The 27749-nt window shown below is 37.9% G+C and overlaps 1 protein-coding gene across 3 annotated transcripts; it reads left to right on the top strand.

Moving 5' to 3' along the window:
* aspg (asparaginase homolog (S. cerevisiae)) lies at positions 1-27560 on the top strand. Of its 3 annotated transcripts, XM_017699776.2 has the most exons (18): positions 1-323; positions 3431-3560; positions 10667-10778; positions 10903-11028; positions 12275-12358; positions 12976-13102; positions 13234-13346; positions 15729-15914; positions 16024-16137; positions 16560-16679; positions 16830-16925; positions 18105-18268; positions 22841-22927; positions 23386-23485; positions 24299-24364; positions 24517-24540; positions 24962-24985; positions 26018-27560. In XM_017699776.2, exons 1-18 carry the CDS (start codon positions 50-52, stop codon positions 26060-26062), a joined length of 1992 nt encoding a protein of 663 aa, XP_017555265.1. In that variant the 5' UTR covers positions 1-49; the 3' UTR covers positions 26063-27560. The 3 variants fall into 3 exon arrangements, with proteins under 3 accessions (XP_017555265.1, XP_017555267.1, XP_017555269.1); XM_017699778.2 differs by lacking the exon at positions 24962-24985; XM_017699780.2 differs by lacking the exons at positions 24517-24540; positions 24962-24985 and having other exon boundaries at positions 2-323.
* Positions 27561-27749: the final 189 nt, after the last annotated feature.

Genomic DNA, 27749 nt, shown 5'->3' with positions numbered 1-27749 from the left:
GTGCCGAACCGCACTGTCCCTTTAAGACCTTCAGTTTGCAGCGGCAGATATGGCGGAGTGCAGGCGATCTACCTCAGGGCTCTCTTCTTCAGCAGACAACATGACGTCCCTTGCGAGGGCGCTTTCTCACAGCACATTAAACCAGCTTGATCAGTCGGATGTTTTTCAGTCGCAGACGTCTCTCTGTAGGATGGGTCAGGGTCGGAGAAAAGCCATATCGAGCAGCCAGAGTGTTGACTCTTTGGATGTGAGCCCCAGCGCTGAGGCGAGGGTCCTGGTCATAAACACCGGTGGGACCATCGGCATGATGTACCATAATAACGGTAACGCTTAACGCCTCACCTGTGTCACAGCGCCTTTTCATGTCCAGTCATGAGGCATATTGGTCGACACGACCGTTGGTTTATTGGTCTGTGCTAACGTTAAACACCACATATAGAAAGAGGACGAAGCTGAAGTCAGCTTCTCCTTCGAAGTTTCCTGTTCCACCTTAAATGGTGCAACAGTTACAGTGTACAGTGTAACTGTTACAGTACGTTACGGTGTACCTGCTGCACCTTTTAAGGTGGAACAGGAATATTCAAATAAGAAACCAGCTTCAGCCTCGCCTGAAGAGGCGTCGAGCCTATGGAGTCAAATTAGGGTCTTTAATGGTGACGAGAAAAAAATATATATCGCAAATATAAGATTAGCATTTTGCATTTTACGTTCCTATTTTGTTTTTGCAATACTTTCCCTCTTTTGCGTTTCTTTCTTTTCTTTGCGTTTCACATTTTATGTTGCTGCTTTTTTTTGCTATACTTTCTCCCTTTTGCGTTTCTTTCTTTTCTTTGCCCGTCTCGCGTTTTACGTTCCTCATTTTTTTTTGCGCTTCTCTCTTTTCTTTGCTCCGGTTTTACCCTGTGTGGGGGCGGGGAAAGAGGCGTGGCCAAGAGCGAAAGGCGTGCCGTGAACGTTCCGCGTCATCAGTTGGAGCCACCGTCACACAGCGCGGCAATTCGGTTTACTGGTATCATGGCAGACGGTCGCCCAGCTGGACCACAGCTATATACACTGATATATATATACAGGTATATACAAGCTGAGGGAACTAATGAGGACAAGTTGTAAGCCTTCTGTGCCGAACCATGTCTAGGTAGAAAGTGGTAAATCTGCACGTTCTGGTGTCTCCTTTTGCATCACACACACACACACACACACACACACACACACACACACACACACACTTGGCAGTAGGTCATCAGGATTGGAGCTGAAAACTACTGGTCTACTGAATCAGGCCAGTGGTTCCCAATCCTGGTCCTGGAGTACTCCTGTCTTGCACATGTTGGTGTTTTGTCAGCACCCGAACTAATTAGATGGTCATGAAGCCTTTACTGTGTTCAAGTGTGTGTGTGTGTGATGCAGAAGGAGACACCAGAACGTGCAGATTTACCACTTTCTACCTAGACATGGTTCGGCACAGAAGGCTTACAACTTGTCCTCATTAGTTCCCTCAGCTTGTATATACCTGTATATATATATATCAGTGTATATAGCTGTGGTCCAGCTGGGCGACCGTCTGCCATGATACCAGTAAACCGAATTGCCGCGCTGTGTGACGGTGGCTCCAACTGATGACGCGGACGTTCACGGCACGCCTTTCGCTCTTGGCCACGCCTCTTTCCCCGCCCCCACACAGGGTAAAACCAGAGCAAAGAAAAGAGAGAAGCGCAAAAAAAAAAATGAGGAACGTAAAACGCGAGACGGGCAAAGAAAAGAAAGAAACGCCAAAGGGAGAAAGTATTGCAAAAAAAAAGCAGCAACATAAAATGTGAAACGCAAACAAAAGAAAGAAACGCAAAAGGGAGAAAGTATTGCAAAAACAAAATAGGAACGTAAAATGCAAAATGCTAATCTTATATTTGCGATATATTTTTTTTCTCGTCACCATTAAAGACCCTAATTTGACTCCATACGAGCCGGCTGAACTGCAGAGGAATCGCTAGGTTAGCTGAGAGCTACTTAGCCCTGGATAGCTGTGTGAACATGTGGCAGCCCTGGACAGTGTCCAGTTTTCATTTAGAAAATTATGCAAGAAAGAAACATTTTATGTATTTTAAACCGGTCGAACGTTACTGCGTACAGTCCTTTGAGCTCCGCCAGAGACAACTAGTTGAATTCTTTTTCTCAAAATGTTAACTTCTATAACCAAGGTTGGCCGAGTTGTAGCTCATACTGCAGTGAACGTTTGCTGATGTTACATCACTGCACGAGAAGCGGCAAGAACACCAGGATCAGGAGTAAAAGAGCATCAGGTCACCGAACCTTTAAGCTTGACCCATTTACATGGTCCTTTAATAAATGTCAATATTCCCTGTCAGTTTAGCTTTAGTTCGTTCAATGCTGTGCAGGCTCTGTAAAGAAAATTCTATGTAAAGCAGCTTTTCTTGACAATAAACATTTATTTGTTAAAGCAGCATTAACATTAGAATGAACACAAATAAACAAGACATGATTTTGTGTGTCTGAACGCTGGCTTAACCCTTTTCAAACCTCTTCTCAAGGAAAGCCAGTGTTTACAGTCACCATGCAATCCAGCTTCAGCTAATCAGTCAGCACTTCTGATGGGATTTAGTAGTAAAAATAAACCTACTGCCAATATAAATAGTTGTAAATACTTTTTAAAAATGATTTCATAGCTGCCTAAGATACACAGTATTGTTTATGAAAAACCTTATTATATCACTATAGTTGTTATAGTTGTTGAATTTTATAAGTTCTGAGTTTCTGTACACATTTTATATGAATGTCATTTGTAAGCTACAAAAAGTGTGTAAGTCCTAAGGTTGTGTTTGTGAGCAAATGCTGCTCCTACAAACGCTGTGTTTGCCAGCCTCTATACCTCTCAGTCCGTATTTAGACTCTCCAGTGACCGTTTAAATTTACACTAATACACAGCTGCTACACTTCTCACTGCGGGCTGAAGGACCAGCAGTCATGTGGAAAACTGTCTGTTACTGATTTAAATGGCAGTTTGTGAAAAAGACATTGATTTAGTCAACGTGACATTCATTAACTGATTACCTGACTTATTTAGAAAATGAAATAGTTTTTATTCTATATGTTTTGTTAGGGGTGGCACATTGAAGATGCATAGATGAGTGTAAAGTGTGCAAGTTGGAGTCCATCAGATAAAAGTGCTCTATATTATCCTGACGAAATGGAATATAACAAGCCAAACACATGGGAGTGGTGCCTACGTAGTTTATTAATATTCATATGCACTGGACACTGTCGCTGGACATAACTTCTGCTGCATGTTACTTGTGTACTGCACTGTTTTCACTGTTGTGTTTAATTTGATGACAGAGATCTGTAATTAGTGTCTATAATTAACTCACCATGAGTGATGTTTTTGCACTGTTTTCGTTTGTCTGTATCACCACAGTGCTGTGTCCAGAGCCCAATGCCTTGGTTAAAGCCCTGCGCAAACTCCACATTCTGCATGATGAGCAGTACGCCCAGCAGACCAAGCTGTATGAGTACTATGAGCACCCAGAGAACACACTAGTACTGCCGTGAGTACGCCCACAAGCATATACACGTTTTTGTGCTTCACAGTCTGTATTTCCTCTGTAGAAAACATTTTAAAGGACCCATATCTTAGTTTCCTTTTCCTGTGATCCACTTTTGATGGTTGTGTGGTTTTCATATTTACTTTGCTATTTTACAACCTGCCTTCACCCCTTAAATTAAATGGGCTGTTTTTGTTATTGTGCATTTAAGACTGATATATGTTAATAACCGCTGTTCTGATTGGCTGCCTTGTGTTGCTAAACACTAAAACACTCTGTTTAACGTCATTGTGCATGGGTGACGCTAAACTGCTGCAGGCTAAATGGGCAGATTTATGTAAACAAATTGCTTTTTTGACATTGTGAAAACAAATTGGGCTGTTTTTGTAGTTTAATTTCCATATATGGACTGTATGGACTGAGCTGTCCGTTGTATATTTTTAAATATTAACAATATTTACATACTATTCTCTTTACACTATTTCCTTCCTAAATCATGTGCATATGCACATTTAATGGACAATACTTCAGTGTGTAGTGTGTAGATTAGTCTTCAGAAATGCAAACACTTGATGTGACATTTATGATTAGTTTTATCTCAGGCTTGAGTGGACTGTACTAAATGTTAGGATTGTGTAACAGTCCCATATGCCCAATAGAGAGCGCTGTTTTCTCATGTTTGTGTGCAGTAACTCATTCTGAACCTCTGTATGTTGCTTTAACAGGAAGCCAACTCACCATGCTGATGAACTATCTCACGGGTCCTGTAGTACTGGTAGCCTAATGTTTGCCCTTGCTAGTTGGCAGTGTGTATGTGCTTGTGTGCATGTGTGTAGATATATGTGCTCAATTTGCTTAACATCTGTCTTGTTAAGTTATGAACAGCTTACCACAGTGCTTATGTAAAGGGTTTAGATGGAGTGATGGATGCAGGCATAAATATTCAGTGATTATACGTTTTAGTAGTACTGAACCAAAACAATTGGGATGCATGATAATATAGGAATCTTGTTGGTATCAGCAGCTATTTGCTTAAAAAAATTGGCATTGGAAAGATGTTTTGATAATTTTACAGATATTGTAAAGTGATTTTAATGATGCCTTTATTGTTTTCCAGAAAAGCAAAATGTTTTAGTGCTGCTGGGCTACTGAGCTAAAATATCTGTGTTTTGTTCATTTTACTGCATTTCTAATTATTTAGAAAAAAAAGAAACAAATTTCCCAGTAATATGAATCGAGGTGACCCAATTTCTATATTTTATAAATGTTTTTATGATGGCAGCAGCAGATATGCACACAAAATATATCAGTTATTGTAATCTACCCAGAATTCACATATATTATTTCTATAAAATTGATTCAATGAAGCAAGAAAATTATTTTTAATTTGATAAAAATATTTCTGTATCCAATTGCCTGTTTAAAAATGAACAATTTTAAAGTCAGCAGTAGTTGTTTATATACTTTAAAAACCAGTGATTCTATTACACTTTATTACATCCCATAAACTGTAGATGATGCTAGTGCAGATAAAAGCTTTTAAGAACAAACTAATCAATACTGATTTTGAATTGTTTACTAATGTGACAGTTAGGGAAAGTATGGATGATATTTTTGATCATTCAATAAAATATTAAAAAGATTTTAACCTTTTATAAAATACAATGATTGAAAGAAAATACCTAAATCTTATCATGAAAGAAAAATTTTGTCCTCAAATCTGGGTGCCACAATTTTTTGCCATTGCTTTATTCACTGCTTTATAAAGCCTTTTTTTGCAATGATGACAACTATGAGTCTCCTCCTATAATGCTTAATGAGATTGGAGAACACGTGGCAAAAATCTGAGGTCAGTCCTGCATATCTCTCTAGATCTCCCCAAAAGGTTCACACTTGTGGACTCTCCTTTTCTCATCTCACAGGTTTTCTGTGGGGTGGCCATGGAAACCCCTTGATTCTGTGGACAGTATACCATATTTGTATTGACTTTTAAGGGTGCTGTGGATCATTGTCCTGCTGTATGATCTAACCACAGCCCAGTTTAAGCCTCCTGGCTGAGGCAGTCAGGCTTGGATTTAATATCTGCTGGTACTTGATGGAGTCTATGATGCCATGTATCTGGACAAGTTGTCCAGCACTTTTGGAAGAAAAACATCTCAGACCCACCATCATACTTCACATTAGACAAGAGGTACTTTTCTGCGTGGCTATCCTTGTGTCTACACCAAACTCACCTCTGGTGTTTGTACCAGAAAGCTCTTTTTTGGTCTTATCTGGCCATAGAACCCAGTCCCACTGAAAGTTCCAATAACTTCTAGCAAATCTTATTTTAAACGCTGTCCTGATGTTGGAAACGAGCGCTTTCAACTGTGTAGCCATTTTCTTTTAGGTATTTCCTGAGTTGTACATCTCAGTAACGTTTGTCATACATCATTGCTGTATTCTTTGGTTGTTGTCATGTGATGTATGACAGAGGGAATTTGGCCTGTATGTCACCTCATATATATACCCCAGTGAAACAGTAATTAATGGCAAATCATTTAAGAGTTCCTGATCGTTCAGGTGAACGGTAAAACATAAAATTTAATATACTTCAGTGCTTGGGAATATACTTCAGTTGACTCAAAAGTTTTTAGGGGTGGCAGCAATTATAGCACACATAGATTTGGAAAAAATATTTCATGATAAGATTTTAATTGTTTTCTTTCAAGTATTATACTTCATAAAGGTTAGATTTCTGTTAATATTTTGAATGAAAGTTTAAAACTATAAGAAATAAAGAATGTTTCTACAGCCAGGGATGCCAATATTTGTAGAGGGCACTGTATTAAACATACACTTAAATTACTAGCCTAGTTTTGATCAAAACTAAGACCAAGGGGCTATCGACTGAAACTTGTTCATAATTATATGAGAACTGAAATGGTGATGAAATGACTAGAATGGGCAATGATGGGCTACTGAGAGTTTAATGTTTTAAAATGATATTTCTTATGCTGTTACCATCCTCCACGGCCTGTTGCCCCCACAATATTAAGATGTTCCTCAACTTCACTATTAATCCCAGCTTCTCAAATATGAACTTTTATTTATTTGAAATGAAATAAAATTGAATTATAAAATGTAATTATTGAGCAAACAGTTATGTATTTGTTAGTTAAAGGTTAATCAGTCAGTTGTGTTCTTCTTGTATTCTAAAATAGAATTCAAGTAAAATATCTCACAGTGTTACACCAAGCGAACGCATTCTGCTCCTTTACTCATTTTTAAGTCTTACACTTCAGTGACGTTACACTGAAATTTGTGTACAGCTGTGGTTCAAGTTAAGCCTCAGAATGACCCAGCATGTTTCACAGGGTTGTATGCATTAGGGGGTCTGCTGAAGGTGACATGCTCACTGGCCACTAGAACAGAGCTGGAGTCTAAGCTCTATTAGTCCTCTTTTTTGATCTCTTTGAGTGTGTTTGCATGGAGCCTTGGTGGGTTGGTTGGCGCCATGTCTGGTATCAGACCACCAGATGGGGGCCAGATACCCAGTTTAGAGCTTTCTCTCTGCTTTAGAAGTGATAGAGCTAGGAGAATGTCCCTGCATGGCTAGTCTCTAAGCATGCAGAGACATGGAGGTCGGGCTTCTGTAGGCTAGCACACAAAAACTCACAGGGGCTACATGATATTATTGTCAGCTGTATTCCCATTTTTTCTGATGAGTGTTGTTGACATAAACCATTGCAGTCCAGTTGGCAGTGCTACAGTGTGGTAGTTACTGCATGTGGCAGTAATATATCAAGTCACACCACCATTTAGGTAGGACTGATGAAGTCAGTCAAATATATTTGAATATTTGGATCGTGTTGAATGCACGTTTTTCATGATTTTAATGACATGTTGATCTAAAGTAGAGATGATACAAGACCATTTTTGCTTTTTTTTGCCAATACCAATATTAAAACATTGAGCATTGGCTGCTGTTTAAAATAAGCGATTTTTAAATTAAGCATTCCACTTAAGATGAGCATGTAAAAGTAGGCAATAATGCTAAAATTACTCAAACACTCTATGACCCCAGCAAAGAAGGAATGCACACATCATACAATGCATTACAATCATTACTTTTACAGGCTAGATTTGTTACAGGATTGAACCAAATTCCTTTCTTTTTTTCCCTATTTCATCAGACACTATTTTTCCCAGAATTCGCTAACTATTACAATAACAGCTAACATGACTGCAGGTGACAATGTCCTTCTAAAACTTGTAAACATTTCTTCATAACCTGCCATGATGGCTGGTTTATTAAAATATGGCTTTACTGTTTGTGGTAGTGCTGACTATAAAAAAGACTTGGATAACAATGATAACTCTGAAAATTTAAGAATTAGAAAGTTAAATGTCAAGTGGAAGAACAAAATTTGTGTGAATATTGTCACTTTCCATGACAGCCAGACAGAAGTTTATTCCTTAACACAATTATCACTTTAGAAAGGACTATATTCAGAAGCACGGCTGCAGTTTTCATAGCGTAACGATCTTTAGTGATTCCAATAACAAATCTGGAGGGCTGACTGATCAAAGGCTGAGGAAGATGGAGGTGAGTTAGTGGAACTGTCTGGCTTATATTGTGACAATGAGGATTGATTCACGGCATTCCCTGGCATAACCATTATAATGTTAAACAAAAGGACATATGGATCTTATACAAAATAAACATGTTTCTGTAATTGTGGCTAGAAATCAGTAGTTTTGACCACAAGATTAATTGGCCTGGTGGTCCTACTGGTCAGTGCAAATGAATTAGAATACGCATGGAGAAGGGCTGAGGGAAAGGGCTTTGGCTATTCACCCTTGCCACAATTTTAGGCAAGACGCTTTGCTTAATGGCTTTGTTCTGCTTATAGTCATTTGATAACCATTGTCTCTTCTTTAAAATGTCAGTCTGGATTTGAATGCGTTTGGATTTCAACCCTAATTACTAGTCTGTAACTCTGTCCCTGACTTTTCGTGCATTGTGAAGTTGTCGGGCTTAAGCGATATCCCTCATAGGGAGATTTTTGTTGAGCTTTTGTATGCTGTAAAGAATAAAAATGTAATGCAGAATTCGTTACTGTTTCAGCATTTGCAGTGTTCTTTTGCAAGCAGTGAAAGTGAGCGAATATAAATATGCATACGAATAGACAAACAATAGACTTGATTTACTGACACTGAACAAAATACAAGAAAAGTACATGATTTTTTGCTTTTTCTCTTTTTCTCTCATTCTTGTTTCAGGTCATTTTATCTGGTAAAATGTATCTATTGTGTTGGCGGAGATTATTTTGCTTGTTTCAAGAATCAATACTTGAAGCAAACAATATTATCTTCCAACAGAATATGATGATTTCAATGGATACCATTATTTAAAATATTAGATATTAGATATATCAACTAAATTCAAGATGACTTCACCTGCCAATATATTAGTTTTTGTTCTCTGTCTTTCTCCCGGTCCATCTCTCTCTTACTCTTGCACACATTTCATCTCCCTCTCAGCTAGGAATATGCTAATTCCTCCCCCTCCCTGTAGCACCCATACCAACATTGTTAGATAAATGAATAATTGGCGATTTGAATATATTGTCTTTTTCCTGAGGCACCCATCCTTTAAGAACATCAACAACATATGTTAGAGGCTGCTCTTGTGACTGGAGGCTAATTAGAGCACTAGCTGAGGCCTAGCTCATCAGAGAGTTGTTGGAGAAGCTAGGATGGATGTGTGTTTGTGTGTGTGTGTGTGTGTGTGTGTGTGTGTGTTTGTGTATGTATCACTCCCTCCCTCCCTCCCCCGCTGTTCTATTGAAATACTGAACAAGGCTTGAGCCGTGCTCCTCTCCATGTCTATATTGGATGGCGGGTTTTTTTGGGGTGAGGGGTGCATTTCAAAAGGAGAGATTAAGGCAGTCTTTTCTTTGAGCTGTAAGCAGCCTCGCTCCTCCTTTACTTCATCTGTGCACTGGAACATGCCACGTCCAATCCAACAGCAGTTACAGGCCGTATTAATATGGATGTGGGGTTTAGGGTGCACTGCCCCCTTTTAATTAGGACAAGAGGGTCGTGCTAAGATGAGCACACTCTGTGTTTAGGTGCGAGATGCCCCCCAGCACTCCTTTCAGCACTGTAAACCCCCACAAGCATAAGTCTTCTCTTCAACAGGACGGTATGTATTTTCAAATGGTTTCAAATACTGAAAAATGTCAAAAATGGAGATACGAGGTTTTGATTTAACAGCAGCAATGCAATGCAACAAAATATATATTTCTCTCTTTTTTAGGTAGGTGCGTTAAAAGTAACCCCGCCGTGTGGAGGCTGTAGTTTTTTATGGGTGGCTCTCACAATGAGTTGGTTATGATTATAATAATATAGAGTGAATTGTGTGACTTGTACACTCTTATCTGTCTGTTTGCTGTAAAAAATGAACAGTTGACGTTACTATGGCAATACTACCAGGTGACCGGAAGCTTGTCCTGCTTACTGTTAACAACATAAAATATCTGTGTTACATTTTACTCAGTGTTAGACAGTGCCCCACTCTCCCTACTACACCACACACACACACACACACACACACACACACACACACACACACACACACACACACACACACACACACACACTCACAAGCTTACACAATTTCCCCTCCTATAGACTGTATTCTTGCTCCTTATCCTTGAAGCATTTTGAGGCACCCTGCTGATTAAGCAAAAGGCCTCTGAAATCGACTTTGTTTCGCTTCCCTTCCAGGGTCTGCCCTCAGCCCTCACCCTATAGCCCTTTATATCGCTTCCTTCCTGTAACCCAGAAAACCTGAATTCTGTCCAACTTTCATGGTTGTATTAAAGAACCGCTTAAAAGAACAAAGGGAAGGATTTAAGAACCTCTATCAGTGCTTTTGCTAGTTTAGATGTTTTAATTGGCACACTGACTTAACTGAGCTTGTTTAGGTCTGCTCTCACAGTCTGCACTGGTTTAATGTGTTGTGTATTTTTCAGCTTGTTATGTCATGTGTGTTGTGGATTTGAATTTGTTTTTTATCTCACGATGGGCTCATTTAGTGTTTTCCTGCTCTTTTAATACAGACTGTCAAAACAGAACAAAAGGATAGTGTATACTGTTATAGAATATTGTCCCCTGCTGGACTCCTGCAACATGACAACAGATGACTGGGCCGCTATAGGGAAAGACATTGAGGTACTTTGTTATTCAACATAGTGGCACAGCATCTATGACGTTTTGATATGCATTAAAATCTGTTATTCATTCTGCTGCTGTCCCAGTTGGTGAGCAACTGTTTTGTGCTCTGTCTTGCTCACAGAAACACTATGAGAAATATGACGGCTTTGTCATCCTGCACGGTACAGACACCATGGCCTACACAGCCTCAGCACTGTCCTTCATGTGTGAGCACCTTGGCAAGCCTGTCATCCTCACTGGCTCTCAGGTATGCCTGCTGGCCTTCACCCTGCCCTCAATCTCTATCTCTCCAACTGCAATCCATTTCCTAAGCTAACTGAAACACTGTTTTGTTTGCCAAATTGATTATTCATGGCAAAAGCAGAACATTTCACAAGGCTCAGATTGAAAAAAGACTGAATTTGTACTAATGGCTTGATATTATATATATATACACACACACATGCACGCACACACACACACACGCAGTTTTATCAGTTTGTTAAGCCCTTGAACTGTACACTTATGTACTAACTACTGTATACAATTCAGTACCTACTGTGAGTCTAATATGTAAGTTATATAGATATTGGATTTAGAAACCAAAGTGAACAGACCTTTTTGGTTGCTGTACTTTTAATTATATGTAAATGACCTTTCCTATCCTGTGGCCCTCCAGCTATCCTGTATCTTGCTGTGTTAAAAAAGCAACAACACTTTATTGTGGCTGCTAAACTGTGGAATAGCTTTCCAGAGAATATTGGCAATGCAAGCTTGATATGTATTTTCAACTCCATATTAAATGCATATTTGTTTAGGTTAGGTAATGCCTGTAGTATTGGTTCATGTTCTCTTATTGCTTCTTATTGCATTGTTACTTTGTTTACAAATTGACAGGTTGTCTTTCTAATGTTTTTACTTATCTTGTTATGTAAATCAATTTGACATGTTGTAAAAAAAAAAAGAAAAGTTCTGTTTAAGTTAATCTTTATTATTAGTAGTATGTACTTCAGTGTGAATAGACGCAGCTAAACTGTTAAGATTTAGGCTTAACAAGTCAACTTTCATTTAAATTTTATTCCATCTCATCACATATATGTTTAGTGAGATACCGTTTGTGTATGGACAATATTTTTATTATTAATATATATCGATTACATATTGATATTTTATGTTAAATATCTTAGATATTTATTTCACACAATTTACTAGTTTATTGCAGTGTAAACAGGATATGTATAAATGTGTTGGTTTATGTAACTTCACAAAACAGAATTCAAACCAAGCTGTTTTTGCAGCTGATTTTCCAAATTTAATATGTATGGATTGAGAGTGAATGATAAAAGGTTGGCTGTGTTTACTAAATATTGCATTAAACTATTTCACTACAAACAGGTGAGAAGAATTTTAAGTGTTTTTCTGATCGCAGAAATGTTATAATAAACTTTGTAGGTAACTTTTTTTTTTTTTTTTTTAAATGTATGTTCTCTTGTTGACTTCATTGTGTCTGGCAGGTACCTATCTATGAAATGAGAAATGACGGGAGAGACAACCTGTTAGGGGCGCTGTTGATCGCAGGGCAGTTTGTCATCCCAGAGGTGAGTGAGGCCTCCTCCATTTCTGAGTATTGAATCAGCCTCTTGCAGATCAAGTCTCTCCATTCAAATGCAGTATAAGCTAGGCAAGACTATGTTGTCAGAAGGCTGCTTCTTTGTAACTCTTCAGTACTGATACAGACAGAACTAACCCCAAACTATCTGACTCACTCATATTTAGCCAGTAAAATTAAAAAACACATGTGGCTTTCCGTCTTTATTAAATAACATAGATACCAATAAAAATTCCAGTGGTGTGTGTTTGTGTGTGTTTACAAATAGACTAAAGAACTAATCAAAAGTCACAGCAGTTGATTTGACCTTTGCTTATTTTACTTGTCAGTCTGCCGTCTCTTTTGTTGAAAAAGAGTGGTTTACTCTTAGTCGCAACCACCCCCATGGCACTGGCTCAACTAGTCTGTTTAGTTTACTGGCTGATGTAAAGTGTTGCAATGAACTCACTCCAAAGCCATGCTCTGCTGAAGCTGATGCAAAAGAATTATCCTGTCCCACTCAGGAAGAAATGTCTTCTGGTCCAAACTGACAGGACAGAAAAGTGAAATTAGTTTGAGTTGATGAAAGGGAAATTAAAATGCTTTTTAAAATTTCTTTCCACACAGGTGTGTCTCTACTTCCATCACAAGTTGTACAGAGGAAACCGTGTCACTAAAGTGGATGCAGGAAGTTTCAATGCTTTTAACTCCCCCAACCTGGCTCCCTTAGCAAATGCTGAAGTGGACATCAAAAGTTAGTTCTGGTTCAATAAATGAACTTCATCACCAAAACTTCTCACTAAACTACACAAAAAGTTTTTGCTGGCTTTCCTTTCGTGCTACATTACAAACTCCATATGTTTTTTCTATTCTCCTTCTTTTCAGTAAATTGGGACACGGTGTGGAGGGCCAACACAACAGCAAAGTTCAGGGTCAACACTCAGATGAACCGTAATGTAGGCCTCCTTCGACTGTTTCCAGGAATCACATCTGAGACAGTAAGACGTTGTTTAAATGATGATGTTGAGTTTTAGTGTGCTGATGGACCCCTGAGAACCTTGTTGTTTCTGTGGTTATGTCCTTCCTTTTATCGTCGCGACTGGCCAGCACAGTATTTGAGAGCTCTTTGGTCTGTCTGAACAAGTACTCAGATACTCGTTCTCAGTAGTAGCCTTAAAACTGTAAACTGTGCTGTAATATCAGAGGCAGATGAGTTTGGATGCATTTTTGCTTATCTACATAGCAACGACGCAGAAGCTCACAAAGTAAATCTTTTAAAATCTTTGCTTAGCGACTTGTCTTCACGGTCAGTTTAGCTGGTTTACTGAATGAATAGTCAAGTTCATATTCTGTTGGTAACTTAATGGTCCTCTCCTTTGCGAGAGAAATAACTTTAATTAGTGAACAAAAATCTTGTTCAGCATTGTGACTCTGCAAATCATTTCAAAGTTTATTCCAGATTTACAGCCAGTCTTATCTTGTAATAATAGTAAACAGCCTGTAACTCTGAAAATCTCAAAAAGAGTGTTCTAGAAATTTGGTGGGGTCTAGAAGCTTCCGAATAAATAAATAATGAACTGACTACCAACATAACAAACAACTATTTGAGTGTTCACATACTTTGTGTCAGCCCTGTTCATCATGTTAGATGCTTTTGTGTAGTGCATTGCAGGTGAAATGAAGCAGCTGAAACATATCTGCATAATTTCTCTCTAATTTCATTGTAAAATATATTATTCCTTTGTGTAAATGTCTGCACCCCAGGTTTGCAGTATGACAGATCCACTTGCCTATGACCAGCGCTGGTAGCTAAGTAATGAGACAGAGTTATGGAGCATGTCTAATTCTTCACAAAGCAGTGAGGAGTTGGCACTTACACTCTAACTCTAGCTCTCTTCAAGAGCAGAGTGGGGGAAGGAGCAGATATTTACTACCACAGTCTGGTTCTTTCACTACGCTACGGCTCGATAGCTTTTTTTATCTGCTTTTATGACCTCAGAGCTTTTTTATGACACGTCCCTCACATACGGTGTAGATTTTATTCTATTCCTCCTCATGTTCAGTTAGATGGTAATCGTTTTATTTGGAGAGGAATTGTATGTTGTTGTGTCTATTATGAAAATGAATGTGCATTAGTTCAGGAACAGTTTTTTTCAGACATGAGAATATTTCAGTTGAATCAGTATTGCATAAATGATAAAAATATATTAATCACACCAAAGCCAGATTAAGCACACAGGCAGGGAAGTTCTTTTGTCTTACAAATGCTTTTCATTGATTGTGTTTTATACTTTGTGTTTAAATATCACCACTGTATCATCAAAACCAAGTACCTTCAATTTTTTGAAACTTTAAAAAAAAACACCAGATACCCTTTACATTGTGAGAGTATTCCTTAAAGGACAAATAGAAACAAGTCCAGAATAGCTTGAAATGAACTCTTATTACATTATTATGAATTTAAATAAGAACATTTTTTGCTTCTCCTCTGAGGTTGCCTTTTCAGATATGAGTCTTTCTTATGTAATCATACCATTGTAGTTGGAGCAAAATCTTCATTTCTTATTTTTTAATTTTTGGCCTTAATTTGAAAATACCAGTCGGTGTTTACATTGTGCTGAAATTTTAAGATGGACAAATACAAATGGTTCAAAATTACTTACAATAAAATCTTGTAGCATTAAAGTTAACACTTTTTACTTCTCCTGTACAGCTACTTTTTTTGGACATACAAGGTTTTGTTCAAACAGTAACGTGGTGTGTGCAGTAGTTGCTTTTTTGGGGTTGGTTTTTTATGACAGTGTAAAACTGAAAAGATTATTTTAATCTGAAATGCTGTGAGAGAATCATCTTTACTGTAGTATATAGCTCCTAGGTAGAAAATGTTTATGTTTCTGTGGTAGCTGTCCTTGGCTGTTCAGGTGTTTGGGAGAGGTTCCAGATGTGCTGCTGTGGAGTGGGGGGTTGATGCGAATTTAATTTAATCTCCAGCACCGTTAATTCTCTCTCTGGGACTATTGGGCTAAACAGGCCCTCAAGTTAGGCAATGTGGTGGTGTGATAGGCTCTGCTTCCCAGAGGGACACTTTACAGCATAGGGCAAAATTAAAACACTGAGCTCACAGCATTCATTGCTTCATTCATTGCATTGCATGTTTGCTGGTAAGAAGTGCTGATAACAGTGCTGTTAACATCACTTGAATCATGTGACACCTCAAGGGATCGTCTAACTATATCAGTGTAATGAGGGATTTAAAATCTAATCCAAGGATAGTTGAAATTGTAGTGAATTGTTCTTTTTAATAGTTCTGTTTGATTTTATATCAACAAGAGTATAAATATAGTGCAGCGATTGCTAAATAGTTTTTTTTGTCTGACCAGGTCAGGGCCTTCCTGCAGCCACCCATGGAAGGGATTGTGTTGGAGACTTATGGCAGTGGCAATGCTCCTGATAACCGTGCAGACCTGCTGGAAGAGTTTCGAAAAGCCACAGAAAGAGGAGTCATCATGGTCAACTGCACCCAGTGCCTTAGGGGCTCTGTCACCACATCATATGCCACTGGCAAGGTGTGTTTATAAATGGCTGTCTATCTGATTTATATGCCAGTTTTGTGCACTATGCTATATTGATATGTTTGTTTGTATCAAAGTATAATTTCACTGTTCTCTTTCTCAGGCTCTGAGTGACGCTGGACTGGTAGCTGGGTGTGATATGACTCCAGAAGCTGCACTGTCTAAACTTTCTTATGTGCTGGCCAGGAAAGACCTTACTACACAAGAGAAGAAGAAGGTAAAGTATAAAGTCTTTTATTTCTTTACTGGCAAATAAGAGAATCATCTATACATATATATGTTGAGTTAAAGCCTTTTGCACTTCCTTAACCTGACACCAGTTAATTACGGTTCTGCATTCTGCTGCCATTAATGAACTGGCTCAGGGGTGTTGAAATCTAAAATATGGCTGAAATGCGGACTATGAGAGGATAATCGTGGGTTGGATTGAAGACATCATCTTTATTATATTTTGTGACATAGATTACATAAAGCCCTGTAATGGACTGGCAACCTGTCCAGGGTATATTCTGCCTTCTGCCCAATGACTGCTGGGATAGGCTCCTGCACCTCCCCATGACTTAGATGGATACGCAATTTCAGAAAAATGTGTGTGTGTGATTACATATAACTGCAACATAAGTTGATTTGGGCCTTCAGATGTTGAGCCATAACCTGCGTGGTGAGATGATTGCTGACCTGGAGGGGGCCAAGCTGACTCTCAGTGACAGTCGCTTCATTCAGGTCATCGCTAAATCCCTCAGTATTAGCTGCAAAGAGGTGAGACCCCTGAACATGCTTTGAAAAGTGACAATACTTTGACAGTGTGCTGTATTGTTAGACAATACTCAGTTTCTCCATTTACTGCTAGAGTTTGCACTGATAATGGACTGTTCAAGTTGTGATTGCTATAACTATTGGTGTCTGCAGGAGCTGGAAGCCATCCGTGATGCTTTGACACCCACACTGGCCTGTGCTGCAGCTAAGATTGGTGATACTGAGGCCCTGGAGGCAATCAGGGAGATGGTAAGGTTTTACTCCAGGCTCTTTGTCCTGGAGTATACATGTACCAAAGAGATCCAGGTCTCAGCATTTTAAGGCTGCTTTGGAGTTGCCTCTATCAAGCATATCTGATAAAACATGAGCCCTCTCATGCCCTTTCATTCACTTTACCATTTAGCCTGGAATGGCTCTGCCCTGCCACCATTTCCTCTAAGCATTCTCCTATCTCAAATTAAAGTCCCGAGACCTGTTTTCAGACAAGTTTTCAGACCTGTTTTAGTTCATCAGTTCAGAGACACACCCCTAAAGTGAAGTTTAAGTATCTCCTGGGTCAGAAAGTGCATTTACCCTCAAGTTAAGAGCTTTTGAAACCTGTAAGTGATTGTGGCTTTTATCTGGTCTAGATTTGTAAAGCAGGATTCAGCTCAATATAATTTGAACAAACACTGTAATCACTGTTTGTAGGCTGGTAACCAAAATAGTGTAATTTCAAGCTTTCAGCTAAAACAGACAGTGGCTGACCTTTGAATATTTTTTGCAAGCCAGTTTACGTCAATAGGTTACGTCTGAACCAGCTGCGTTATCTCTCAATGAAAACATGACTATCATGCTGCCATTAGTTGAACAGAATGAAGGAAACTAAACATGATTTCCTCTTGTGTTAGAGTGAGAGGTCATGTTCAGATAAGCCCTCTTGTGCACTGATGAGATGGCATCTAGCCTGTGTTTGTAAAGACCTGTTACTGATAACCTTGCCCTCCATAGAGCTGCACTTTAGCAATAGATTTTGGCTGTGGGAGATCAAGGCTATTAGACCAGTGAGCTATAATTTTTCCCTCAGTCTTAAGCTAAAACGTCTGATTGTTTTTCAGTTTGTCCTGCAAGGTTTCCACTACATCCACTGCAAATTAAAATTTCCTTAAAATCTAGGATTGTTTTATATTTGTTTCTATTGAGATGTATTGTTCATTAACTACTAGGATCTGCTCTGTAGTGTGTAGCTTTAAGAGTCAGGAATTATAGTCTGGACCCATTAACTCCTTAGAGTTGTGATGATGTGTTGTCAGCGGTAACATTCTTGCCATTGATTTTTCTCACAGTGTGTCTTAAAATACTCCATAATTGAATAACATGAGCTAACATAATAACATAATAAACATAAGCTGATTATTTTCCGCACTCATTGACTGCCTTATTCTGCAGGGCAGTAACCTAAGTATGGCAGATTATGATGGGCGAACTCCTCTCCATGTTGCGGCGTGCGAGGGTCATCTGAAACTTGTGCAGTATCTTTTGGGCCAAGGAGCCACTGTCTATGCCAAAGATCGCTATGGAGACACGCCCCTTCGAAATGCTATTCGTTTTAGGTAAGACCTCACCACAGTTTCACAGTATTTTACAGTAAAGTTTACAAAAACATACTGTACTCTTAAATTACAGTATGTTCTTGTATTTTGGTTTAATTTCTCAGATCTGATGTCCATTCTTGACTGTATTCTCTAAAAATGCATCCTAAAAATTTCAGAAATCCCTAGAAAAGTGAAATGGGGAAACTAAGAGCATTGTTGAAGAAGATTTAGTGTATATATGCAATTTAAATGAATTAGGCATAATACACTCAGCCCCAGAGTCACACTGCTGAGTTCACTACTTGATGTTCCCGCACAATTTTGAACGCAATTTGAATGTGAAAAAAACATGAATATAATCATCTTGTTGCACAGCTTATTAACGACACAGGACGAGGCAGGAGTTATATGCTGTCTGTACTCCTGTAAACAGCAATTTTTACAGTATTTTTGTATCTAGGTTGTACTGTTCAGTGGTTAAATTTTAAACCTATATTTCTGCATGTGTGTGTAGTGTGTATAATGATAATATCTGTGTGTTACTTGTATGTTCGTACTTAAACTTGAGTGTCTGTATGTACCTGATGGCATGTGTTGTTGAACAGGTACTTGACAGAAAGCGTAGGTGTCAGTGGGTGGGGGAAAAAGTGTGTGGGCATCTTGTTCTGCAGGTCTTTTATCACGTATCTACATTTCCTTTGCGTCCTACAAACCTGCGTCAGACAGACTCCATCATTTCAACCGACCCCTTTTGCAGGGCGCCAATTTTAGTCAATGAATGGCTGAATGTGTTTTCTGTAAAATATACTGGTGAAGTGTCTGACGCTTAATTCATATTGAAAATGTTTCTGCACTTTGGAAAATCACCTCTCTGTGCCTGTCTAATCTTGTACAATGGAGCACATCGTCATGGTTAGAGAAAGGATTATGCTAAGAGTCAGGGTTGCTCTTCTGAGCTGATGTGTATCCAGAAGGGCTATTATTATCAATTACATTAGTAATCTGGTAATCGGGGTATTATTCTGATGATGAATTGAGTAATTAAAATTTTTTGTAAAAGGCCAAAAATAAAAAGGACTTCACCCAGCAATAAGAACACATGTATAGCATTTAAATAATAGCTGATACCATGCATCATTATTGGACCAATATTAGCAGAAAAGGCTGGATTGGATATTATAGGGAAAAGAAGGATAAATCTGATCCAGTCTTGTCACAAATCAAACCTGAAATTCCACAGACTCACATTGCATGATGTGATAGCCTACAAATAAATGCTGTAAGGTAAAGTTATTCAATTAAAGATACTTTTTACTTCTCTTTAAAGAAGCAGTATCGGATCAGTATCTGTATTGTGGAAATGCTCAAGGTTTCAGTAGCTGAATTAATAAGCAAAAATTTGTATTGTGGCATCACTATAAATCCCTCATTGGAAAAAAAAATAGGAAGTCTTTAAAAAGCCTTAATTAAAAATGGTGTCCATCAGGCTCTTTTCATATTAGAAAAGAATCTTAAACATTATCATTGTGCAAGTAATTACTGCAAATTAATTGAGAATTTAATGGATGTTTAAAGCAAGTAATCAAGCTTAAAGGAATATTGTGACAGAACACATTTACACAACTTTTCTCTTAGCCCAGATTTAGTCGACCACCTGAGATGTTTGTTTGACCAAATTTCTGTTTGCGTTCACAATCTGTCTGAGGTGTAGCAGTGCTGGTCTAGAATCAGCTTCTGTGACAATGATCATCATAAATATGGAGCAATCTGATCAAAGATTTTTTTAGTTTACAGCATTTTTGTTTATTTTTATAGTTTACAGTAGGTTGCACTGAATCCTAAACCACATTGACTCGCCTGTATGATTTTAATTAAAACCTGGATGCAGGTTGAGTGAATTGAGGGACATTTTGGTGATGTATTTTACATCATTACAACATTAGTCTTGCAGCTCCAGATATAAACCAAAGGAGCAAAATTTGGAAAGTTGTGTAATCATTTTTTTCCTTTAATCGGTTTATTATCTGGCTTAAAACATATGCATAATTTTTTTTAATTATTAGCTGAAAGTTTGGCAGTGAAGAAACAGCTGCAGAAAGTTTTTTTAAGATTGCAGGAGGCTGTCTTGCTTCTTTTGGAGCTCTTCTGTACCTGTTCTGTGTGATCCACAACCTTAGTGTATGCTTCTCACTGTACAACTTCTCCAGTTATAAACATTAGATGTATATCTGGCCTAATTCCACTATATGTGCATGTGGAGGGCACTATCCTAATAGCCGTGGCATGGTCTGTCGAGCACACAAAATGATAGTTAGAATCAGGAAACTAGGACAGAATCGCTTTAGCCTCCATTTTCTTTAGCCCCCCATAGACTCAGCAGTCTCTTCACATCTCATAGCCTCTCTCTGTGGAGACGCAACATACAAACAGACCAGGATGAGATGTCAACCTCATTAAAAGAGATAGAGAAGAGGGGGTCTAACTAAATTACAGTTGTGTACCACGGGAATAAGTGTGCGCATGTGTGCATTTGTGCGTATGAAGAAATTAGAGATGCTGTTTAAAGGCCTTGACAACAATTATCTTTTAATTAGAGTAATCATGAGACACACAGATTCACTGGTGCTTATTTTTACTCCAGCTGTTATATTTTAGTAATATTCAGAGACATTGGCCACATTTCCGCTCCTGAGGGAGTGGCTGATTTCTCCAGGCTGCAGTTTCGATGTCCTTTGTTAAAGTAATGTGTGTCCTTGGTTTGTGGTAGCAATGCTTGCTGTCTCTCTTAACGCACTTGTTGTCTTGCAAGCTTATTTTTATAAACAACAAGGTGAAAACTACCAATTTTAGTTCTAGTCTGAAAGCAGTGTATAATTATCCAATGTAGCCGGAGCTACTGTAAACTCAAGCTCCAGATCAACAGTCAGGGTCAGCGTCTGTCATTAAAACCTTCTGAAAAGATTAATTTGAGGACTCTCCCCTTTCACTAAGTGTAAAAAGAACAAGAAATGGTGTCGTGTTCCTACAAGGAAGAAAAAACAGGTGAAAAAAATAGGTGTGTTATCTAAACCAGCCCTACCTGCTACTCTCTTCATGGCTGACAGATACTATGACTACTTCAAGTAGAACCAACTGGATATTCAACAGCCTCTAGTTTTGTCAGTGATCTACAGAGAAACAGGCATGGTAGGGTAGGGCAAAAGTGTGGTCAAACGTACCCGAAATACATTACAGAAGAACCACACCTGCCATTATCTCACACAATTTATTATTTCACAACTAAACAGTCATTGAAACCTGGCTTGAGAGGCATAGCTTTTGCACTGTAGCACATCTGAATACGTGTCAGTGATCAGAGTTTTTATATGCTATTTTATTCCCTTCAGTTCTAACAAAACTATCTTGACATAATTGTCTATGACCAGTATACTGAACAGTTGGGAGTCATTGAGCCTTGTGTAAGATGTGTTTGTTTTGGGAGATTAAGTGACGATGCCTCAACTTGTCTCAGCCTGTCTGGACCATTACAGTCACCCTTGTGTTGTAAACCTGTGCCAACAGTTGCTAAGTGCATGGCTGACTCAAACACTGAATGCACTGCTTTCGGTTGAGTTTGTGGTATCGGGAATAAACTGGAAAGGACCTTTTTTCCTTGGTTTAGTAACATAACTCAGTGCAGTTAATATAACTTACTATAATATGTTACTGCAGTAACATAACTTACTGCAGTTAATAGTGGCGTGTACTTCTCTTTACAGTAAACTGCCCATACTTCACCTTATGGTAATAAAATTTTATATATACATTTAACTCCATTTTTTTGGCCCAACAGACTGAAATGCTCCAAAATCAGTTGGAATGAAGCCTCTTAGCATTAACTTACATTGAAAGTTATGAATGTACTTTGGACAGATACATATTTTCTTTTGTTTTAAATTATAGAAAAAGTAAAAAAAAACAACATAACATTTAGCATGACAGCAACAATATATCTTTAATTTTTTAATGATAGGTCATTGAAATAAGCAGATTGATTCTGTTGGTTTCCAAACTTTCAATCAGTATCGTTCTGAATTCACCATCAACACCATTTGTGTTTTGAAATACAAATTATATAATAATGATTTAATTTTAATAAAAAGTTATTGCTGTACACACCGTCTTGCGGAAAAAGAAAACATCTTTTACATTTTTATCCTGGTTTTCTCATTGTTTGATTTCAAAACAACCCTAAAAAGTCAAATGATGACTCAGACACATGGACACAGAGTGTAAGTGGAATTCATTTTCCAGCCAGTTATGTAATGTGTATATGATTATGTAGTTACATGGCAAATCAAATTTATAGCAAAACAATTCTAATTCTCGTCGTTATGAATGTTTATTAAATGTATATATGATAGTACTGGGTGCGAAACTCTTAGCACTACGTCAAAGAGGATGTTGAGTCACAGGCAAAACAGGTTATTCGCTGACCAAATTTACCCTACAGGCCACAGCTTCAGCAGCTATACTATTGGTCAGTACTACCTTTGGCTTATAATACGCTACATTATATAATCAATTTTCCTTTTTTCGTCTTTCTCACAGACATAAAGATATTGTGAAGCTCCTGAGAAAAACCGGTGCCCATCTCTCTTGGGATGAAATGGAAGATGCTGGAACTGAACTTTGCAGGTGTGACACAGACACCCCCCCTCCATTCTTGTCTTGTGCACCATTCACGCAGGTCTGACCAGTCATTCAAGGCCTTCACAAGTTTTTAGAATGTTCCCCAACTACATTACATTGAGACAAGAGATATATGTGTGGTATTTAACTCTTGAAGTAAACACAAGAGTTACACAACATTATTTCCTTATTCTTATAATCAAAGTCTTATTGTCAAAGACATTGTTACACTGGTCATCATGTCATCTTGCGTGGAATAATGCTGTGTATTGTCAATATCAGTGTTCATGTCCTACTGATCACTGAATCAGAAGAGTTATTAGGTGTCCAGGTTAATAGGCCTGTGTACTGATAAGATAGAGCAGCTCAAATAACTGTTTAATAACTGCTCATATCAGTGTTATATTGGTGCAGATACAGTAGGTCATATGTATTTGTGTATATTTGTGTATGTGCACCCTTAGGCTGGCAGCATGCGCAGACTTAGAGGGTTTGGAGGTTTGGCATCTAGCTGGTGCTGATATGACCATGTCAAGTTACAGTGGACAGTTGCCCATAGAAGTGGTAAGTATATGTGGACAGCTTCCAAACATCATATGTAACCTATGGGTTAAAAATCAACTGGGAAACTAATGCTCCATTTGAGTGTCTGGTCACTGTGGTTTTGGAACACTGCAGACAGTGAATGCCGCAATGAAACGTCTAGTTGAGAGAAACGACAGGCCACTTCTAATATTTTAGTAGATCTTAGGATCATATGATGGATGGTGATATAATTAAGGGGTCTTTAGGGGTAGGTGTGGGCAATATGACAATATTGCAGTAAATTATGTCACAATATCCTTTTTGGAGCATAGTATGGATAAAGAACAACTGCATCATAGTATTTTGTGAAGGCGGCACTATCGATGCATTTTTAAACTCTCCCAACTTATCAAGAAATAAGAAACTGAGAAAAACTGAAACTCAGAAAAACTGAAATACTGTGTTCAGGGATTTTTTGTTGACTTTTATTTTGAGAATATTAGCAGCTGAGCATCATTTAAAAATAACTGTAAGCAACAGCTGTTGTGTACTGAAGTAATGGAAATTATCCTGGAATTTGTCCTGGTAAAGTCGTGGAAAATTATTTCCTAAAAAAAAAAAGAGAGAACCCTGTGAGAACATGATGATCCATCGTGTCATATATCAGTCCATACAGTTTCCTTTTCCATGTACAGAGAATAGCAATAACATACCTCCAAAATACCACCAAAATGTTAGTGCCAGTGTCATACAAAATATGTAATGTGGTACATTGATAAATATGTTATGTCTGTATGCCCTGACATTGCTTCTCTGGATGTTCTCATTTGACCTGATTTTTGTGCTTCTCAGGCCATGCAGTCAGGCAATGAGGAGGTTGTTCAGTTCCTCCAGTGGGCTGCTCAGTATCGACCTCAGGTAAAGATCAAAAACACACAAGTACAGAAAACACAACAGCATGACAAGGCTTGCACAAGCCACTTTCAGACAGATTAAAATGTGGCTTAGCAATTGCAATTTATTTATTTATTTATTTATTTATCTCTTTACTCCCACTCTGCACTGTTCAGCGTCAGACAGATGAGGGTAATGAGGTAAAACTGTTTATTTTGTAGACATTTCTACCTAGATTATAAAATCCATTATCATTTCCATGCTTTTGAAGATGAACTGCAGTCACAATTGCATGATTACATGAAATAAAGATATCTTTAGAACTGCCTGAAGGCACAGCTCACTTGAATACAATTAAAAGTAGATTTTATGGACATAATTCGAATGTCAGAAAGGCTGTGATGACAGATATAATAAGGGGTTATCCTTTATAAAGCTGCAGATGACTTGTTATTTGCAGTGTTACATCTTTTGTGTGATGTGTCATTCTTTGGCCTCTACGTGTCTGTTCAATGAATGATTGAATACTGGTGTTCCCTCATGTCCAGGTGTTGTGGCATGTGCTACTCTCTGCTTGCTTTGTGTTTTCCTGACTCTCAATGACTGTTCTTTATTTTGCAGCCAGTTTTTGATGAAACTGAAGAGGTACATTATGGTTTGGTTTGTGCCTGATGTAACTAGTGTTGCACATTTAAAGCCACAATCAGGGATTTTCAAAACAGCTTTTGTTCCACTGTTTGCAGAGAATAAGAAAGAAAGATTTCAAGCCTGGTGTTTCCTTGCCTTTAGAGTTTAAGAGGGAATCCTGCCCAAGCCCATGCCTATAGCCCATGATCTGCTGCTTTGTGGGCCGAAATCCCTGATTGGGCTTGAAACATGAGCACTTAGATTTAACTGTATTGGCTTTTGGCTCCTTAAACACTGTGAATGTGACGACTGTGATTCAGTTGATTGTGCTCTCAGCCCTGGTTCTCCTGTTGTTACAGTGCAGTGTACTTTTTGTGCTGATTTAACCCCGTAAGCCTGAGCTATTCTCAGTTTATAGAAGTGTGTAGTAAAACTTTGGGACTGCCGGTGGGCCCATGGCCTGTTAAGGGGTTAATAAGAATATTCCACCACTTTTTCAGTTGTGTTTAATGACTTGGGGAATGTTCTTTACACAAAGGGAAAACCTGTATTTATGTACAGTAACTCAAAGAATGACATACTGTATGCTTAAAGATTTTGGAAAGATCAGTTAAAATGTTTGGTTGCAATGGATTATGTGGTTTAATGGCAAAGTATGTTTGCATTAACAAAGTATGATCTGATACAGAAAAACTCTGGATGTGCTTGCCATTATACCTAAAGCAAAGCAGTATCCCTATACATTAATGTTTATGAGAGGCAATAAAGGATAGATTAATAGTTTTTAACGCAGATTTTATTCAAAATGTTGTTTCATTGTCCATGTTGCACTGGGCTTTATAGGCATTTGCACCATCAAAAATCAATGGAAATCATATTAAAAATGTGTCTGGGTTGAAAAACTGTGAACGTAATATATAATATTTTCCACCGAGATGAACAGTTATTTGCTATGCCATCACCTATCTAAGAAGCTGAATACATCCATACTTGTGTTCTTTTTCTGTTTTTGTTTTTTTAACTTTTTATGTTATTCTTTTTTCTCCCTAGAATGGTGAATTCATCGAGTTCACTGCGTGTCCACAGAAATCCTGAAGAGGCGATCCTTTTATACCAATGACTTCCTGCCACTTCCGTCCTTCTATTTCAGTTTATCTTGAAACTGTTCTTTTAAAAAATAATTTGATATATCATTTTAATTTGATACCTTTTATTTTAAAAAGCCATTATCTTTATGTGGTCTATGAGTCGTCCATGTTAGTGTTAAGCACACAAATGTGAATGTATTATGATACTGACTGTGGAGAATTAGGCAGCACAAGTGTCACTGCACAGTGTGCTCTACTATCAAATCAGTGTTAGAGAGCAATAAAGTGTTTTGTGTCCAAAATCATTCGACTCACACAGGGGAATGCAATATTTCAATGTTTAGAAAGTTTGTGTTAGTGACCTGTTCCAGTTCAAATGTGCTATGGTGTACATACTGTACACTATTTGCTTTTACCTTTTACTACGGTTTTTTAGAGTTATTCTTATATTTTCTTTTTTTTTATTCTCTTAAGAGTATATATGGTGAATGGAGGAACAGCAAAGTAAGAATTTCATTGTACAGCGCAACTGCCTGTTCTGCTGTGCACATGACAATAAAACTCTTGAATCTTGGTATCCAAAAGATCCACTTGATTATTGTATAGCATGTAATGTAGTTATGACGTCGTAAATATGGTTGATTTCTGTGGCAAATGTTGTAATTTGCACTAGATGGTTACAGCTGACCACCATGTGTCTGTGTACCATTAGCTAATGTGAACTGCCACAGAAGGTCTTGAGCAATATCACTATTACATGTTTTTGAGAATGTTTCTCAAATCCCTACCATGTAAAATGAAATCACAGTATTTTATGAATAATTATTCACTTTTACTACACACTAGGGTGCAGAAGTGCTAGGTGTAAACTAATTTATTTATACTTGTTGTCCTCCCACTTTCTTCACCACTGAATGTTATCCTGCGTACCAAATCAGGAAGACGTGTAAGACGTTCCCATGTAATGCATAGAAAGATGTGTATCATTGTGTAAATGCAAATGCTGTAGAGCTGTGTGACAATTGTGTTGTAGTACAATGTATTTGTTTAAACATTAAAAACACTGTCTGTATGTAAATGAGATGTAACTATGAATGCTGCATAGTATCATATTAGTCAACATTGAAGGTTTAAAAGGGTTGTGTTAAAGGATATCAGTCTGATTGCATTTTAGTTTAAAACATTTTTGACAGTTTGTAGCTTTATGATATACTGTATCTTCATATTCATACTCAACTGTCTTTATCTTTTCGGTGCCTTTAGACTCAATTCAGCTTGATAACCCTTTAATTTCTAAAATGTTTCATGATTTCAAAGTAAGCCAAATAAAAGCACAGGGCAGCAGACAATGAATCATGTATTATTTTTATTATTATTATTATTATTATTGCTATTATTTGGGAATATATGTGTGTTGTCTAAGATGGAGAGGTATACTTCTGTATGTTCTTAGTGTTTGATGTAAGGTACAAACACAAAGATGGAATTAAACATTTTCATCATAATTGTTATCTCTGTCTCATTTGATCAAATTTTATTTTGGAAAAAATGCCTAAAAGAGCTACCATTGAGAAAGTAATCAGTCAAGGATAACTCTGTTACTTTTGTACTTTTCTTCATTACATTACAATTTGCCTTATTGTCAAAAAATATTATACCTAAGCCTTTAAAAAGGGGGATGAAAGCCATTTTTA

The sequence above is a fragment of the Pygocentrus nattereri genome, chromosome 10 (assembly GCF_015220715.1).
Source record: "Pygocentrus nattereri isolate fPygNat1 chromosome 10, fPygNat1.pri, whole genome shotgun sequence".
NCBI classification, from domain to species: domain Eukaryota; kingdom Metazoa; phylum Chordata; class Actinopteri; order Characiformes; family Serrasalmidae; genus Pygocentrus; species Pygocentrus nattereri.
Note: the sequence above shows the minus strand (reverse complement) of the source record. Positions and strands in the feature narration are given on the sequence as shown.